General features: G+C 42.3%; 1 protein-coding gene across 1 annotated transcript; it reads left to right on the top strand.

The window, feature by feature from the left end:
- The first annotated feature begins 9,309 nt into the window (after nucleotides 1-9,309).
- zgc:63972 (protein CutA homolog) lies at nucleotides 9,310-16,310 on the top strand. Its single transcript, XM_061075550.1, has 6 exons — nucleotides 9,310-9,552; nucleotides 10,584-10,732; nucleotides 11,876-11,935; nucleotides 13,894-13,939; nucleotides 14,033-14,082; nucleotides 15,406-16,310. The coding sequence occupies exons 1-6, from the start codon at nucleotides 9,454-9,456 to the stop codon at nucleotides 15,506-15,508; spliced, it is 507 nt and encodes a 168-aa protein (XP_060931533.1). The 5' UTR covers nucleotides 9,310-9,453; the 3' UTR covers nucleotides 15,509-16,310.
- Nucleotides 16,311-16,546: the final 236 nt, after the last annotated feature.

Raw genomic sequence — 16,546 nt, 5'->3', positions numbered from 1 at the left:
TTCTGCTTCGTTACTTCCCACCACTGACCATTTGTTTGTAAAGAGCTCACATGGCAAAAGGCCTGACGCCTGCAGGAAATGGTCTTTTAAGCCCATCCCACAGGATGTGGAGGAAACCAAAGGGGCAGGATTAGATTAGGAATGGGTTGAAACTTCCTTGTTTGACTTTGTTATTATTTGATTAAGATTAAGCCTATTTGTTTGTATGTACTTATTGTGATGGGTTGTTTATGTTTGTATGTTTTGTATGTTCAGTAAAATGTGAGTGTGATCAATATGAGGTAGAAAAGGTGTCTCCAGGTTGAGAAGTAGATTAAAAACTTTTCTACTCAGTGTTTTTTCACTGAGACGGCTTCTAAACACCAGGTCCACTTGGTCAATACACTTATAAAACTTTTCCAAATATTTGTACACATGTACAAAGTATTTCTACAACTAAAAACCTGTTTTGCACATATTAAAATATTCTTTCAAGTACAAAACGTATTCACAAAGTTGTTTCTTTCACATCAAAATGTCTGCTGAAGTGTTGGCTCTATGTTTTTCCATGTCGTGGATCTGCCTTTGCTCCTCACTGCTCCTCGCCTGACCAGTTAATCCTGCAGCACCTCCCTCTTCGTCTCCTGTGCCGCTGGTCGTTGGGCTGGTTTGTGGCATCTCACTGATTCTCCTCCTCTCGCTGCTGCTGTTGTGTTGGTGCAGGAATTCAAAGAGTGAGAGCTGCTCTTGTTCACTTTATTTTAATCAAACTTATTCCAAACTGTTGTCACGATAGTCATGGAGCAGTGGTTGAAAAATAAAATCATGTAACGTGATCATTATTGTCTCTTTCACAGATCTGTGTTGTGACAGGTTGGTTCCACTCTCTCTTGTTTCATCTTCAACAAAACAGCAATACTTTACTTTTTCTGTTTTACTGATTGTTTGACTGTTTCAGGCTCAGCCACCATTTACTCCCACACCTGACTTTTCCTGTGCGGCTTCTCAAGCTGGTGCGAATAACAACACTTTATTCTTCTCAACAGGAACCTTGTTTAGCCAAGCAAATACATTCATTGTAGTCTGATGGAACTACACTTTATCTACACATGAAAAACCCTAATCAGTTTAATGAGAAGAAAACTTTTGACCTTAATTTACTTAATGATGCCGGATGGATCAGGGAAGAAATCATTAGTGGGGCTGGTCATTTGTTTCCAAAAAAAGTTTTATCTTATTCGTTGAAACCTTCTTCACGTCCTGATAGCATCAATAAATGAAGTCCTGTGAAGATAAAAAGAAAAAAATGACGTATCATTTTATACAGTCCAAATTAAATTATCGGTGGTGTGGCGGCGAACCTGTCTGTCACCGCCTGCCTACACACTGCCGGTGCTCTCGCTGCACATGACCAGTCTTCAGCCGGAAAGACAAACACCGCTGAAGAAGAGACGATAGCCTGGAGTCAGGGAGAGCCTCCCAGAAAAGTCTATCAGTTGTCAGGACGTACATGTTTGTGTTTTGGGTACGTAGCTATGACGAGAGGCTCAATGGGAGTAGGTGGGATATGTCAATAGGAATTTTTGGGTAGTGTAGCCACTTGCTATTTTTTCCAGGATTACCAACCCTAGCTTTAAATGTTGGTGCAGATCCAGAAGATTGACTTTCTTTAACAATGCAATATTTTTCTTGATTTCTCAGTACAAAATTCCTGGATCTTAAAAAAACTTAACAAATAAATGTATCTATAATATCTATGGGTGTGTGCAATTTGCTGCAGAAAGGAATAAAATCCAGATCCAGTGAGTTGTGTGATTTGATTTCATAGGAGGACTCCTGGGCCTTATGTGTTTGTTATTAGCAGGATTCCCTTAAAACTACTGTGGGGCATGACCCAAGGAACAACCGATTAAATCTCACAACGGGATATAGGATTTTTTTTTTTTTACTTTCTCCAACATATTGAGATTGAGATTTCTCCGAAAATAATGAGTGGTCTTGATGAAAAGGAGACTGATATCTATGAGTGTGTGAAATTAAGTGTGGATTGATGGGGACTGAGGTATGCGCTCTACTGAGTGCCATTCTAGTTTTGACGATTCAATCCGTCCATGGTGACTGCACCTTGCCGACACTGACACAAGGTGTGAATAGTGTCATGAAACTAAAACTTTTATCTGCTTATGTCAGGTATTGGCTGTGTGTTTGATGTGTCAGTTTTAACTTCAGCGTCGCCCTGCTCTGCGACATATTTCACAAAGTTTCAAACTCTGCCAGTCATGATCAAGGGGGAGATAGCGACAAAGTCTGCTTTTAATAACCTCTCATCTGTATTGGCCGAATCACGTGAACCACGGCAAATCAGTCACAGTCGCTCAATCGATACAACACCCTGGATATTGACTCGGTCTTTAGGTTAGACCACTTTCTAATGGGTCAGGACACCTGTGTTTGCTCTGCCTCGCGGAGTGGGTCGTGCATCCTTGATCTCAAACATCCTTATCACAGTTCGGTCACACACACACAAAAAAAACACGCACATCAGAGCAACGTGCTCTTAAGCTGGTCGTTTCCTTATCGCCACGTTGCACAAAGCAACCCATTCATTAGCATTGATTTCCATTTGAATGACCATCTATCTCTTATTCTGTTCTCCACCTTGTTCGTTCCTCACCTTCCCTGCACCGCCTCTCCTCCGGCTCTAAAGGGATTCCTCCTCGCGGACGCTATACGGCGAGTGAACTCCTGTTAATTGCTCACAGCAGTTGGAGGTTATCAGCAGGCTGGCAGTGAAGGTTTGAATAATAAGCTGAGCTGAACAAGGCCCAGGTGGAAAACAATGAATACAGGAAAGAAGCGGCTGATATCTTAGCGGAGAGGATGAAGAGGGGAGGAGAAGAGATTAGATGAAGTGGTTGCAGATTTACAGGGGTGACTCATAAACAGGGTAAATAGGAGCGAAGGCAGTTGCTCGGCTGATTAAGCGCTGTGTATAAAAGGTTGCCCTGAACGTGCCTCCGGCTGCCCTTTTCATGGTGATTCTCGCATTTCCATAATGCCACTTTCTGATGGTTCGTCCTAACTATACGCCGGCCTCAAAGTTTGATCCGTGGAATGGACAAAACATCAGTGAGGTTATTGATTTTTTGTTTTTTGAAGTGCCTTTGCATCGCCGACAGAATTTCTCCAGAACGGAACCATAAGCCCGCCAACATGGCTCATTTGTGTTTGTGATTTAATTCATTACGCCGAATGCGCGTCACCAATCATAGCATCCCTATGGAACATGTTCAAAATAAATACTTACAGGAGGATTTGTGAGGCAGTCAAGAGCAGTTCCCCCGTTTCCGTTGCACACACACTCTTATTCCATCAAGTCTCCACTGTTCATCCTCCACTTTATTGCCTGCAGGCACTCTAACTTGGGAGTCTGAAGTTATTATACTCTCCCCAATTCTCCGGATTCTGGTGCACTCAGCGCAAGAATGGAGCGGGAATGAGCTTATTCTACCTGCGTCAGCACGAGGAATGCTGCAGACGGCTCGGAGAGGAAAGTTTAATGAGGAAGCATTGGGGTTTGGGTTTTTTCCTGTGTGTGTGTCGCGGAGGTGGCTCCCTGTGCTCCGGATCGGCTTCTCCTTCTCAGCCAATCAAGCATGATGTGATTCAAGCCTCCAGCCACTCTCCCCAGAAAAGATTTATGAAAATGTTTCACTTTTTCCTGTACGACAGCTCCGGAGTCTCCGGAGTCTCTCTAAAACCAATCACAGAGAGCGCCCCATTTTTCTCTCTTTGTCTCCCCTCTTGTCTTCCCGTCTTCTGTCTCTGCAGCTCACTTTTGTCCCCACGGTGCTTCTCCATTTTGCACATTATCGCACCTTTGTCCTCGTCTCCAAAAACCGGGGGAATAGGGATGACAAATCCCTCTTCTCAGCAGGGATTGCTGGAGGGATTTCTCATTGACGGTGGCTGATTCTGTCATGCTGCGGTGGGGAAGTCAACGCTCATATACTCTGCTCTCCTTTCGCGGCGAGCTTAAACGCTTACCCCTTGGTTTTGGATATGAACAGTGTGCTTATGTTGCTAAACAAACATAAATGCACTACTTCTGCAATATTTACTGGAGGGCAGGAGAGGAGTAAAAAACGTGACAGTCAGCTCAGTTTTGTGATGAATGGCCTGGTGCGCTACCGTAGCTATGACATGGAAGGGTATGAAAAGAAGAATGTCAATGAAGAGAATGGGAAAGATGAGAAGTTATGAGGCTCCATTTTAATGATCTGGGTACATTGAGCAAGTGCATTTATGGTGTGTCCAAATTCGCTTTAGCTATTGTGTAACGCCGTTGAATGTATATAAAGATGGACGACATTACAGCTCACCAAAAGAGAAGCCAACGCTTCTTGATTCCCCCCTGGTGGTTGGCTGCAGTATAGGTCATAAACCCTGCACCCCCCATGTTAGTGGATGGGACCAAACTAAAAATACAAAATATTTCTGTAATTTTTAGGATCCAGATCACTTTGTGAGGACTTTCTTTACTTTACAATTCTGAGAGATGTTCTCTGTCTCCAGTAACTTGACAATTAAACCCCAATTTGGAATTTTGAGACAATTGATTTGTTTTCAGGGTTCGAGCTGAATCAGAAAACTGAACATGGACCAAGAAAGGTACAGTAAAATGTGTCTTGAATACGGGCAAAGGGGAGACTGCAGTATTTTTAAAAACTTTTTTGCCGTTTTCACAGATTTCCCAAGGAATAATTCATGGATCTTGATGAAATGAATCAGGCATTTTTAGGAGACTGATATCTATGTGTGTGTGTAATTTGGTGCAGCTTGATTGAATTCATGGGGACTGTTGGGCCTTGGCATAAGAATAACGCTCTACTGGGCGCCATTCTACTTATTTTATCATTTAAAAATGTCATGATTGACAGCCAAGACTGACTTGCAATTGGTTGAGGGTGCACATTTGCAGGACCTCTGTATCGTAGCTCCATCCCGCTACAGCGCAGACTCCTAATGTAACAAGATTGGCCCGAGGTGCCATCATTCATAGAATCTTGGCTTCAATTCTGGATGGTGAGAGGCAGTGGAGATGCACCATCCATCTTTATATACAGTCTATAGTCATGGCTGTGTTTTGGGCGTAACCTGTAAACCAATTTATGCACCCTCCTCTGTAGGTGCATTCTATCTTGACAGTGTGCCCTGAAAACAAGACCTTTGACTCCAGAACAGGTTTGTGTTAGTTCTGCAGAAAGTAAAGCTCCATGAGAGCTCATTTGGTATTTAAACAATGCAGGCTCTGGAGGGGGAAAGCTACGTCGATGTGAAACTACAGCAACAGACCGTTGCATAATGCTCTGCGCTGCTTTGCATCGGGTATAAGATGCAGGCCCATGGTGTTTGTGTTATCCTGGAAAGGAGAGAGGTTTCATTACCTGGGGGACTTCAGCCAGGGGATGTCTTGGCGGCGGTTTATTTTTTTCCCGTTGCTTGTCAGAGATGTGGTGCTGCCACATAGACATCTGTAGGTTTTTATTTTAGTTACTCAGGGAATTCAGTGGCACCGGCAGGAGCCAGACAGGCCCGGGAATCAGCCGTGATGGATGACTATGTCCGTCTGAGCGGATGGAAGGGTCACGGGAGTTCACGGCAGTGATGGAGACACTTCCCTGCACGGCCCCCATGACTTTTTTAATTAACCTCTTTGGGAGCGCCAGGCAATTCCTTTGGAGATAATCACAGCCTGGGATGTCCCTTCATTAACACTTTCCTCACCTTCGCGTGTCTTCTCGTGTCCGCAGTATCTTTCCTCACGTCCCATACCTCCCATTCAGTGCAGTAATGGCACTGCCACACAGGGAGAGTCCAAAGAGCTCCCTCCCCTTCTCTTATTCCCCCACCGCACTCACACAGTCTTTGTTTTCTGCGCTCCCTTCATCTCTTTAATTCTCCCTGCTGTAATTTGTTTTATTTCACAGCAAGGCAACTTCATTGATCGCACAGAGAGACAATTGCAGTTTAATGGAGAATTAGGTGAGGCACCTCTTTTGCACATTCCTTTGTACCTTCCTTCTTTTCAACTCTCACTTTCCCCTTTCCGCTCTTGCTGTAGACCTTGTGGCCTTGTTATATGCAAACACACAAAAAGCATCGATGGAAATGAAGAAAAAATTATCTTATTTTTCGCATTAGACTTCTCAGGGACCAAAAGGCATCTGTAGCTTCTCCTCAGGGGAAGCAAGCCCTTCTGAGTGATGCCCCAGAACCAGCTGATCAAACACCTCTTCCCCTGGCTCCTCGCCTTTCTTCCTATCTCTCTATTTTGGCTGCCTTCTTTCATGTTGGGGAACAGTGGCTTAAGTGGCTCTATTGGAGTTCTCTGATGGGCTCTCAGAAGAAGCCTGAGTGAGCTGGGGAAATAAATTGGTTTGGGGGTCTGAGGCGCCGCGGCCCCCGCTGGCGCCCCCTGCTGCTTGCTCTGCGATCCGCATCGTGGAGGGAGGGCGGTGACGGGGAAGATGGTCAACGAAAAAACAAAACAAAAAAACAGAATGGGATGAGTCACAAAGAGAATTTACATTTCATTTAAGTCGATGAGAGTTTTATACATGTTAAATGCACACTCTACATTTCATTTATTCTTAATCGAGGGAGAGGATGATGGAGAGAGGGAGAGACGGATGTGTGGACCCACAGCTCCCCCATGTGGAGATCCTGCACAGAACCACTTTTTATTTTGACAATCCAGACCTTCAGTGAGCTAACTTTATTCATCAATATTGAATTTTACGACCAAACAACAAATATTAGCCGCCATGCTGAAATACTTTTCCTTTGCTCATCTGTTTTCCTATGTCTAGGCCCACACCATACCTCTGCTCTGTAAATGCAAATAAAATGCCAAGCAAGGCTGAATCAGTTTCTTGCATCAATAATCCAGCACTGAATTATTCATATTCCCTGTAAGATTCCTGTTTGTCTGACTCTTCTTCATTCGCATGCAGGCGAACAGTGTCCTTGGATTTCCTCTGTAGCTTATCTGAAAGGACAAGTTGCTTTACTCAGCGTGTGTGGTGAGACGTGTGGGTTGAGTGCACTCGAGTCACATTGTACATCTGTGTGTTCGCAGGGAAGCGTTCAATTTACACGAGTACCCGCGATTCACAGAGCCTCACAGGGGCAGAAGAGTACAGAGCACTTTTTTGTTGGATGTGTGTTTTCACTTGTGTCTGCACATCATTATTTTGTTGCAGAATAATTTGCACTTCAGTTTGAAAGCAAACAAACAAAGCAAATGGTGTTTACATGTAAATTATTACATGTCACTTAAAGCTTCAAAGTCTTACTTCTTGTAACAGTCATTTAAACGTCAATGTAACACATACTGGTTTCTTTTAAATGTGTTGTCTTAGTGACTGCAGTGACTAAAGTGCTTATAACAGTTTAGTTGCAGTGGTGAGGGTTTGTGAAGATTACAATTTCTAATGTTTCGTCCACACGAATATGAAAGTGTATATCGACCTTTTGTGTTGTGTAATTATATTATTTGATCTGCTCAATAAGAGGAGCCCATTGTTAAGGTCTCCCGCCAGCGGAAATCAAGTTCTAACATTGTTAGGGCCCAAGCAGCTCCGGTGGGAGGCCCTATTGTATTTCGTAGGGATTTGTATTTCCCTTTTGGGCTTTTTAAGGGCCCAGACGTGCTCAAATTCTCACCAAAGTTTGCTGAAAATTCGAAACCCCAAAAAGTAATTGTATTCTGGAGTAATTGGAAATGGGTGTGGCAAAATGGCTCAACAGCCCCATCTAAGGAAAAGCCCCTCAGTTAGCTTTCACCGATCTTCACAAAAATCGGGACACCTGTGTATCATGACAATACGCACAAAAACGTTAACAAGTGTATTGTGAAAAACACAACAGGAAGCCCGCCATTTTGGATTTAGTGGCCATTTTCTACATTTTTACTTTGACAAAGTTGTCCCAGGGCTTTCATCAAATCAACTTCATATTGCGATGAATGTCATTTCAACAAGATGGAGATATAAACTACATCGAATTTCGGGTTTTTGTCACACGGTGTGACCGTGGCGTGGCGTCAAAGTTTGATTACACTCCATCAAACACAAGGTTGTGTATCTCAGACATGCATGGTCCAATCGAGTCCAAACTAGACAAGTCCCAGCCTGATGACATCTACACAGAAATTGTGAAACTACAATTAAAGTTTTAAACTTGTTACACCAACAGCAATCATATATATATATATGGAGAGAGAGAGTAAGCTGCCTGCGTGTTCTTAAAATGAGTCACTGCAGATATGTTAAAATCAAGGGAAATTGGTGTATTCTAGAGTTTTCTGTCCAAACCTCTGAAAAAACTAACCGATCCCCACAGGCATTCTGTATTTGTGTCCACATCAACTCAAATCTGATGTTTTTCTTGATTACAAGCAAGAGCAGTGAGAAAAATCCAATAGTTAGCTCAACCAACATGACCGTACCCAACCCGCATTTCAAAATATTTTGTCCAAACCCGGTGTTTCCCGACAATCATTGACCGGCTCAGCTCAGGTATTCACACACTCTCGTGCAGGCGGTGTAACAATAAAACCATTCTCCAGTCTACCTTGTGAACCCTGCAACTTATCTTGTGACCATTTTGATGACCACTGACACAGGAGTAAAACAAACAAAATGTAGTTAAAAGTTCCAGCACTGAAGGGAATCCTTACAAAACAGTGGTAGCTTCACATTACCACAACACACACACACACACACACACACGCACAATATCTCTTTTCTATTTTTTCTCTCTGTCTCTCTCACTGTCTCACTCTCCCACACACACACACTTCTCCTTCTCCCCCCCTCCCTCTCTTTATCTTTCTCTCACACACACACACACTCTTTCTCTCTCTGTCTGTGTGTGTCTCTCTCTCACTAACACACTTAAACATACTCTCTCTTTCTCTCTAACACATGTACACACACAATCTCTCTATTCTCTCGCACACTCACAACCTTTCTCTCCCTCTCTCCCTCCCTCCCTCTCTCTCTCATACACACACACACACACACACACACACACACACACTCGCTCTCTCTCTCTTAGTGAGTTGTGTTCACACACGGTTAAAAACACCAAAGCCGATTATAACCCCGGGCAGGAGGCAGGGGCAGCGGAACGGTGAGCGAGCAATTTGATTGGTCCACTGTTTTGTCAGGAAGAGTTAGCAGCCAATTGAACGGTGCAGACATTAATCACTGTCCTTGACCTCCAGAGCCACCTGTCAACACACCTCTTGTTTAAAAGCGATGACTTCCCACACCGCAGCTGTTTGAACGGGCCATGGAGCGGGTTTAGAAATGACAGCAAACCAGTTATACAGGGACAGCGACCGGTAATGAATGAACTTGTGCACAGTGTGACCCGCCTTGTGTCTGCAGCAGCTGGACTGAGGGGATGACATTCACTGCCACCACCAGGATGCTCCTCCAGTGGTGCAACAAAGAGGCCTTCTCCCACTCTGCCCTCCGCTCGGTGCTCTTCATGTCTTTAATGGTAAGAGATTATTTTTATGGACTATAGAGTGATCATCTCAGACATGAAAACCCTTTTGAGCAAAGTAACCCATCATGAGAAGAAATTGGAAATACTATGAGCCCTTTTCACTGCAGCCCTTTTGACATGAAACGGTAGTTAAACACAGTCTTTAATACTAATCACATTCTTTAAAGGGATAGTTCACCGAAAAATTAAAATTCACTGCCGTGTTGAGGATGGGATGAAGTGTTCGAGTTCACAAAAATCTTTTTTGGAGTTTCAGGGGTAAACGGCGATACAGCCAAATAAAAGTAACTGGCGACCAACAGAATAAAAACATAGAATGCCTCCTTGCTGCTCCTGAAGTTTCCTCCAAGTGTCAATAGGCCCCGACTTTCAAATTTGAATCAAAACGGCTGTTTTTAGCCTAAATGTCCGCGGTTATTCTCCTCTGGAGCAAGGTTCATGTTGGCGCATGCACACCGCACAAGTTTAAAGATGTGGTCCCAAGTCACTTCAATTGTATTGGATTTGGCTGCAACACTGTTTACCCCTGATTTTCATTTTTGGGTGAACCATCCCTTTAATACTAATCACATTCATTTAGGTTTTGCTCTATCGCGATAATTCATGTAATTAACACCTCTGTTTGCCTTCTATTTCATGTCAAAATGGCTGCCGTGGAAAATGTGTATTGTGATAATGTTTTATTCATGTCCCTTTAGCATTTTTTGTGTTGCATGTGTCCATGTCTGGCTGCAATGCTGTACAAAGAAGTAGGGCAGATTATAATTTGCTTGATGCGTCCGAGCCGAGCCAAGGCCCAGCTGTAATCATTTTTCTGTGTAGGACAGCGCCAAATAATAAAGGGATAAATAGTGAATCCAATCCAAACATGGCAAACCTCTCAGAGGGTGGGTGATAATTAAATTGCACTTCCCCCCTCATGCAGACGTATGTGACAACCACATGTTCACATCATTTATGGACAGACCGCATCGTCCGCCTCCTCTTTGAGTCTGTTGTTGACATGTCAGCGTATTCTCCAGCTGCTGGTGCTGTCTGTGTCACTGTTTCCTGGGTTGTGGTCCATTGGCGTCCGGCTTCACTCGGCCCTCACGGGCAGCTACGTGCCAGGCCACCACTCGGTGCTGCTCCTCAACAGCCCCAACGAACAGGCAGCCAAAGACATCGGCAGGTACAGTGCTGAGTGGGTACCGCAGTCATTTCAGGTTACGTGTCACAGTCTTTAAAACTGAATCGCAATGAATCAAGCGCAATGCTCTGCCAAACAGTCCCCTTGAATTCAATCAAGCCACACGATTTGCCACACACTCATAAATATCAGTTCCTTAAAGATTCCAGTTTTTTGTCATCAAGATGCAGGAGTTATTCCCATCAGAACGTTGTGAAAACTGTCACCATGTTAAGATAAAGATAAAGAAGGTGTTAAAAAAATCTGCAACTTTGTTTGGATACACACCACAAATTGAATATGTACTTTCCTTTTTACAAATCTGATCGTGAAATCAATTAGTCCAATACTTGCATAACATATGAAAAAGAAATAATAATCATATCCCATCCTTTAAAGTTGAGGTGGCAGGTTTATGCCCTATACTGCACCCAGCCACCAGGTGGCGATCGAGAAACATTGGCTTCACTTTCGGGGAGCAGTCATATCGTCCATCTTTACAGTATATACAGTCTATGCGCTAGCTTCATATTTCCCTCACAGAAATAAATGGTATCATCTCATCTAACTCTGTTAAAAAAGTTAAAATTTTATTTCAATCTGGATGCTGATTAAATTATGTCTCTTCGGTGTCTGAATTGCGATTTGCAATTTTAGTCTAAGTGATTTCAACACTCGAAGTCAGTGAGGCGTTGGTGACTTTTCTTTACAGAGGGGAGAGATACAATCTTGTCAACCCCACAACTGGTGGAGCGCTGCGTTTGCACTTTCATCTCCCTGTTTTTTTTGCTGCATGTAAATGAGCTCAATCAATTTACCACATGTCAAGACGAGAGAGTAGCCACAGAGCAGACGCCAGAGAAGTAAATCACTTCGTCTTCCACAAGCCCCTGGTGTGAGGAGGGAAGATTGGGGAGCTGGTGATAAACTATGATATTAGCTGAGCTGCGGCAGAAAGCAAAAGTTTACTGTCTTCTCGGTTTTCCGTCGAGAATTTACTGCATTCGAGTGTTTATCCTGCAGCTCACTTGAAGAGCACCATAAAGAAAAAAGCTGTGTTTCATGATGCAATTGATAAACAGCTGGTGTGCCCCCCCTCCCCCTTGTTTCAATCCTTGCTCACTGTTGTTCTGTCTTATTTTCCAGGGCGATCATGGAGAGGCGGCTGGCAGCCAGTGTTAACATTCTCTACAGGACCTCCACAATGTAAATCATGTCTGACTCCCACCTTGACACAACTCAGGCTACATCCATACTGCTATTTTTTGGTTTGAAAACACATTGACTCTGCGACAGATTCACCCAACGTCCGCACTACTCCAGAGTTTTAGAGCCATTAAAATTGAAATGTTTGGAAACGCTGGTGAACCTTTCTGTAGAAAACTCTTGGGGCGGCATTTTAGTCTGAACAGGAAGACACTGAGATCTTTTGGAAACGATGATGCAAACAATCTCACACCCTGATTGGGTCTTTTCTGATCAGGGTAGCCTTCGCTTATTCGTCAGGCTCCTGTCACATGACCCCCCTTCAGCTAGAAAACAACAGGCATTAAACCTCGGCTACCAATGTAGAACGCAACATGGATAATTGATTACAAGCGTTGCTGACCCCGTTGTCTTTGCTAACAGCTGCTGTGCAATTAAATTCTCCATTTCATAACAATACAAATGTTTACATAAGTACAAGTGTAGCTGTTATATGAGCAATCTGTGACAATTCCTGTCTCCAAATGGACACTCATGCTCATTTTATGTCCACGGTCTCATGATGTGTCTTTTAAGATGTGTGAGTATGGACGGGGATTGAAAATCATACGGACCAAAAACACTTGTGTGGACTGAGGTCAGTTTAGTGTTCAAACTCTGTTTTCAAACAAAAACGTAGTCGTATAGATGATGCCTTGGTTATAATGTCTCTCACACACATGTAGACACCTATACGTATATGCAATCTACACAAACTTGTTGTAGATTGTATTGCTGGTGGCCTAGGAAACCAGGAAGTTGAATGGGCGGTGTCTGATGACTTTTTTTTAACCGTCACTGGAAAATTTGTGGCAGTTTGGCCTCCCAAACAATGATAGTGTGTTTATATGCACGGCGTTGCTTTCCTGTTAATGTATAACCATAAAAGGGAACAAGGTAGTAAAAACTCAGGTGGAGTAGAGGTGACAAGGGGACGGAATAGAAAAGGTACAAAAATTAAACCTGAAACCTAAACAGAGGTTTAACTTAAAAAATTGAAGATGTGGTTGGATTAGTTTAAGGTGGAAGTTGTTGATGGAGGTGGTCAGCCGTTTGTAAGTGTGTGTGTGTGTGTGTGTGTGTGTGTGTGTGTGTGTGTGTGTGTCAGGTATGACTCATATTTGAGACCTAAATCCATTTACAATCACATTATCTGGACTTGTCTTCCTTATGTGGAAGTCTCCAAAACATAAATCATTACATTTTAAGGTGGAGACATGTTTAAAGGCTAGGTAATAGGAAACTAACGACCCTGTTTTTAGGAATGTAAGGAATCGAGAGTATTTATATTTGTGTTGAAATGTCAGAAAAATAAATACTCAAGTAAAGTGCAGATATCAGCAACATCCACTCAAGTACGTTAGCAAATTATTTATTCGCTTTCTTATTTTTCAAAAGAATTATCACCAAAAACCAAGGGGCAGAAAAAAGAGAGAAAGGGAAGTCTAGCTGAACCTCTTTACTCCTCTTTTTCAGTCCACCGCTGCATGACCTCATCATCATCAGGAGACATCTAATCATCTATTAATGGATATTTGTCTTTGAGATTCTCACTTAAGACAAATGAAATCCTAGCACTGCTTCAGATTAACTAAGGCTATGCTTGGTGTATATTAATGAGGAGTGTATTTCAATATTTATCATCACATTTGTCATGCAGAATTCTTAAATATGGACTGTCAGTTTGTGGCGTGCTGTCTTTCACTGTCCACAAATAAAAAGGAAAAAGAGGCAGTTAAAGTCATGAAAGCCTCAAGAGGAGCAGGTTGACAATTTGACTACAAGCTGTGATTGTTGTGCTCTTTTATAAACTAGAGTTTTTACAGAATGTAAAGGCTCTGCACCTAGTACACACACGATCATTTACAGGCCTTATGTGGTACAAAAGCTGTGACGTATTCTCCTCTCTGCATCTTTAGGTACTACTGGAAAGGCGAAATCCAGGATGCAAGTGAAATTCTGATGGTAAGTGTGGTGAGAAAGTCTTCATGAACTCACTAGGCTTTGTTGAGACGGCGGTCAGGGCTGTGAAATGAGACGTCTCTGTTGTTGTTGCAGCTGGTGAAAACAAAGACCTCCCGGATCCAGCAAGTCACAGATTGCGTTAGGTGAGGTGTCGCCTTATGTAATATTCATTTATTTCAGTGTTATTGCAAAAATGTTCACGTATTTAAGGGTTTTAAACTTTGTTACCGCTGTGCACACTGCTGTAGATGTGCACTAACGATTCACTGTGGGTATTTTTAATGAGGGCCTTATTGTGTGCGTGAAATGTATTTATTTACAAGGGGAGTTGGTAAAGAACAGCTTTGATTTGGAAAAGCAGTCACTGCGATCAAACAACATTTTATTCTTAAAGAGAATATTTTATAATATAGCGACGTGGATTACGTGCTCAGTTGTGTAACTGTTGGATGAAAGTGAAACAGAATTAGTTGCTTTTGCTTCAAATAGGGTTGTTTTTTAATAAATGATCCAAATTCAAAAGCAGATACATTCCTAAGGAAAAAAATGACTATTGATTATAAGCTTTTCAAAAGAGCTGCAGTAGTTAGTGGATGTATAATGCCGTTATCTATACATCTAAATTTTGCAAAGTCAGGTTGAAGGTCTTACATATTCTACATGAAAATTACAAGTGAAAAGGATTAGGAACTAATCCTTATTTCCTTTTCCAAACTCAACATCAGGGGCTTTAAACGTGTTGATCTACACAGGATATCTTCTAGATCTGCAGGGTTTAGGCAGTGAAGCCCATGATAACAGTGTCTGAAGACAAGTAGGTTGTTTGCAGTGTCACCATTATTCAGTTGAAGGTCGTGTTGTGAGGGGGATTGAACAGGTGCAGCCGGCTTTTTCTCTTTTTTTTTTGTTTTATTTGGAAACCTCACTCAAAACAAACTAGAATGGATGTAGAGGTTTGAAGGAGTGACTCTGATGCAAGTGTAGAAGTCAAATGGCATAATGGCAAAGACTAAATACATACATGGGCTTGTTTATAAATACTTTACTTACGTGCGCCAATAGGAGGTTATGTTTTCATTGCTGTTTAACTTTCTCTTGGCAGGATTATGTAAAAACTACTGAACCATTTTATAAAAACAGAAGAAACCATTAACCTTTGGATTTGATCAAGGGGGCGGATCCATCCAAAGGTCAGGCATGTGTGGAGGGCTTATGTCTATGAACTTGAAAAAACTAGATGTGGATCCAATTAATTATCTAGATTTAAAGAGAATGGATATTTTTCCTGTATTTAATGTGAGCAATTTGCAGAAAATGTGTGTGTACATTGTACATGATCTGAATATTTGTGTGTGCCATATGATGATAAAGTGGCCAATCAGCCTTGGCGGAGGTACGCGCTCTCCGATTCCCCCTCTAGTTTGTTTTATGTGACATGTTTGTGTTTGTGATGCTTCCCCTCCAAGGTCTGTGCATCCCTATGCAAACCCAGAAGTCCTTAGCTTCCCGGTGGAGGACGGCAGCTTGGCTTACATGAAGTGGATGGATGAGGCCATTCCAGATGACTGATGCATCACCAGAATCAAATCCGCTCTCAGCAGCAGCAGCGGCAAAAGGAGGAAAACAGCGATTTGTGTGCACGCTGATGTTTGAAGGCTTGCTGATCACTGTGGTGGAGCACTCCACTGAACCAACGTTCAATACGTGACATTTATATTTTTTCATCGTGCTGCTCTGATCCATTTACGGTGAATTCCACAATAGACTGAGGAGAGTGTGTGGAGATGTCAGCCTTTATATGAGATTTATACCACAGCCTCAGAAAACACTTTTTTCTGATTGACTGCCAGCTGTCAATCACAAGTGTATAACACGACGGGGGGGGGAGCAGATCCAGTCGACCACAGCAGAAACTGACACAACGTGGATTAAAGCGACTGCTAACTAACTTTGGAAGGTGGATGACAACTTGTATCATGCATTCCTTTTCCACCTCTTGCATGATTGATTTCGTATGGATACACTTATTATACATGTAACACTCTCCTCTAACAGCAGTAATACTTTATAGATTATCACGAAACTTGGTGGAAAGATGCGTTATGGGTCAGGAAAGAACCCATTACCGTCGGTGTTGATATGGATCAGGTGACAGATCTTTTTATTTTTCACTGTCTTTAACATTTCGAAATTGGGCGTTTTTTCAACATTTTGATTGATTTATCAAAGAATTTTTTTTTATTTTTTTTTTTTAAACAGGCATGTCTAGGAGACTGCTTCTTATGAGTTTTTGCAATTTGGTGCAGATCCAAATAAAAATGCAGGATACAGTGAATTTAAATGTGTTTCCATAAATTGGGCCTCAGCTGAGTGTCAATCTAATGCTATTTGTTATTATTGAGAATTTGCATTTGCAGTTTTGGAACGTATTACGGGTATGACAATACAATACGTAGATTGGCTCGTCATTGTCACTTATAGCCTCTTTCTGAAAATATAATTGCTCATACATGCATACCTACAAACATATATTACCTGATATGTCGTGTCTTGAATTGGAAACTCAGCTGCGCTTTAAAAAAATGCTGAGTCCTCACAAAAAAGAAA

This window comes from Limanda limanda, chromosome 1 (genome assembly GCF_963576545.1).
Source record: "Limanda limanda chromosome 1, fLimLim1.1, whole genome shotgun sequence".
Lineage (NCBI taxonomy): Eukaryota > Metazoa > Chordata > Actinopteri > Pleuronectiformes > Pleuronectidae > Limanda > Limanda limanda.
The sequence above is the reverse complement of the archived record's forward strand: the minus strand, read 5'-3'. Positions and strand labels throughout refer to the sequence as shown.

Excerpts from the sequence above, each read along its gene's own strand:
- zgc:63972 (XM_061075550.1), top strand. The coding sequence starts at position 9,454 with ATGACATTCACTGCCACCACCAGGATGCTCCTCCAGTGGTGCAACAAA. Across the intron at positions 9,553-10,583 it reads TGCTCTTCATGTCTTTAATG|CTGCTGGTGCTGTCTGTGTC; the intron begins GTAAGAGATTAT and ends CGTATTCTCCAG. Across the intron at positions 14,083-15,405 it reads CAAGTCACAGATTGCGTTAG|GTCTGTGCATCCCTATGCAA; the intron begins GTGAGGTGTCGC and ends TTCCCCTCCAAG.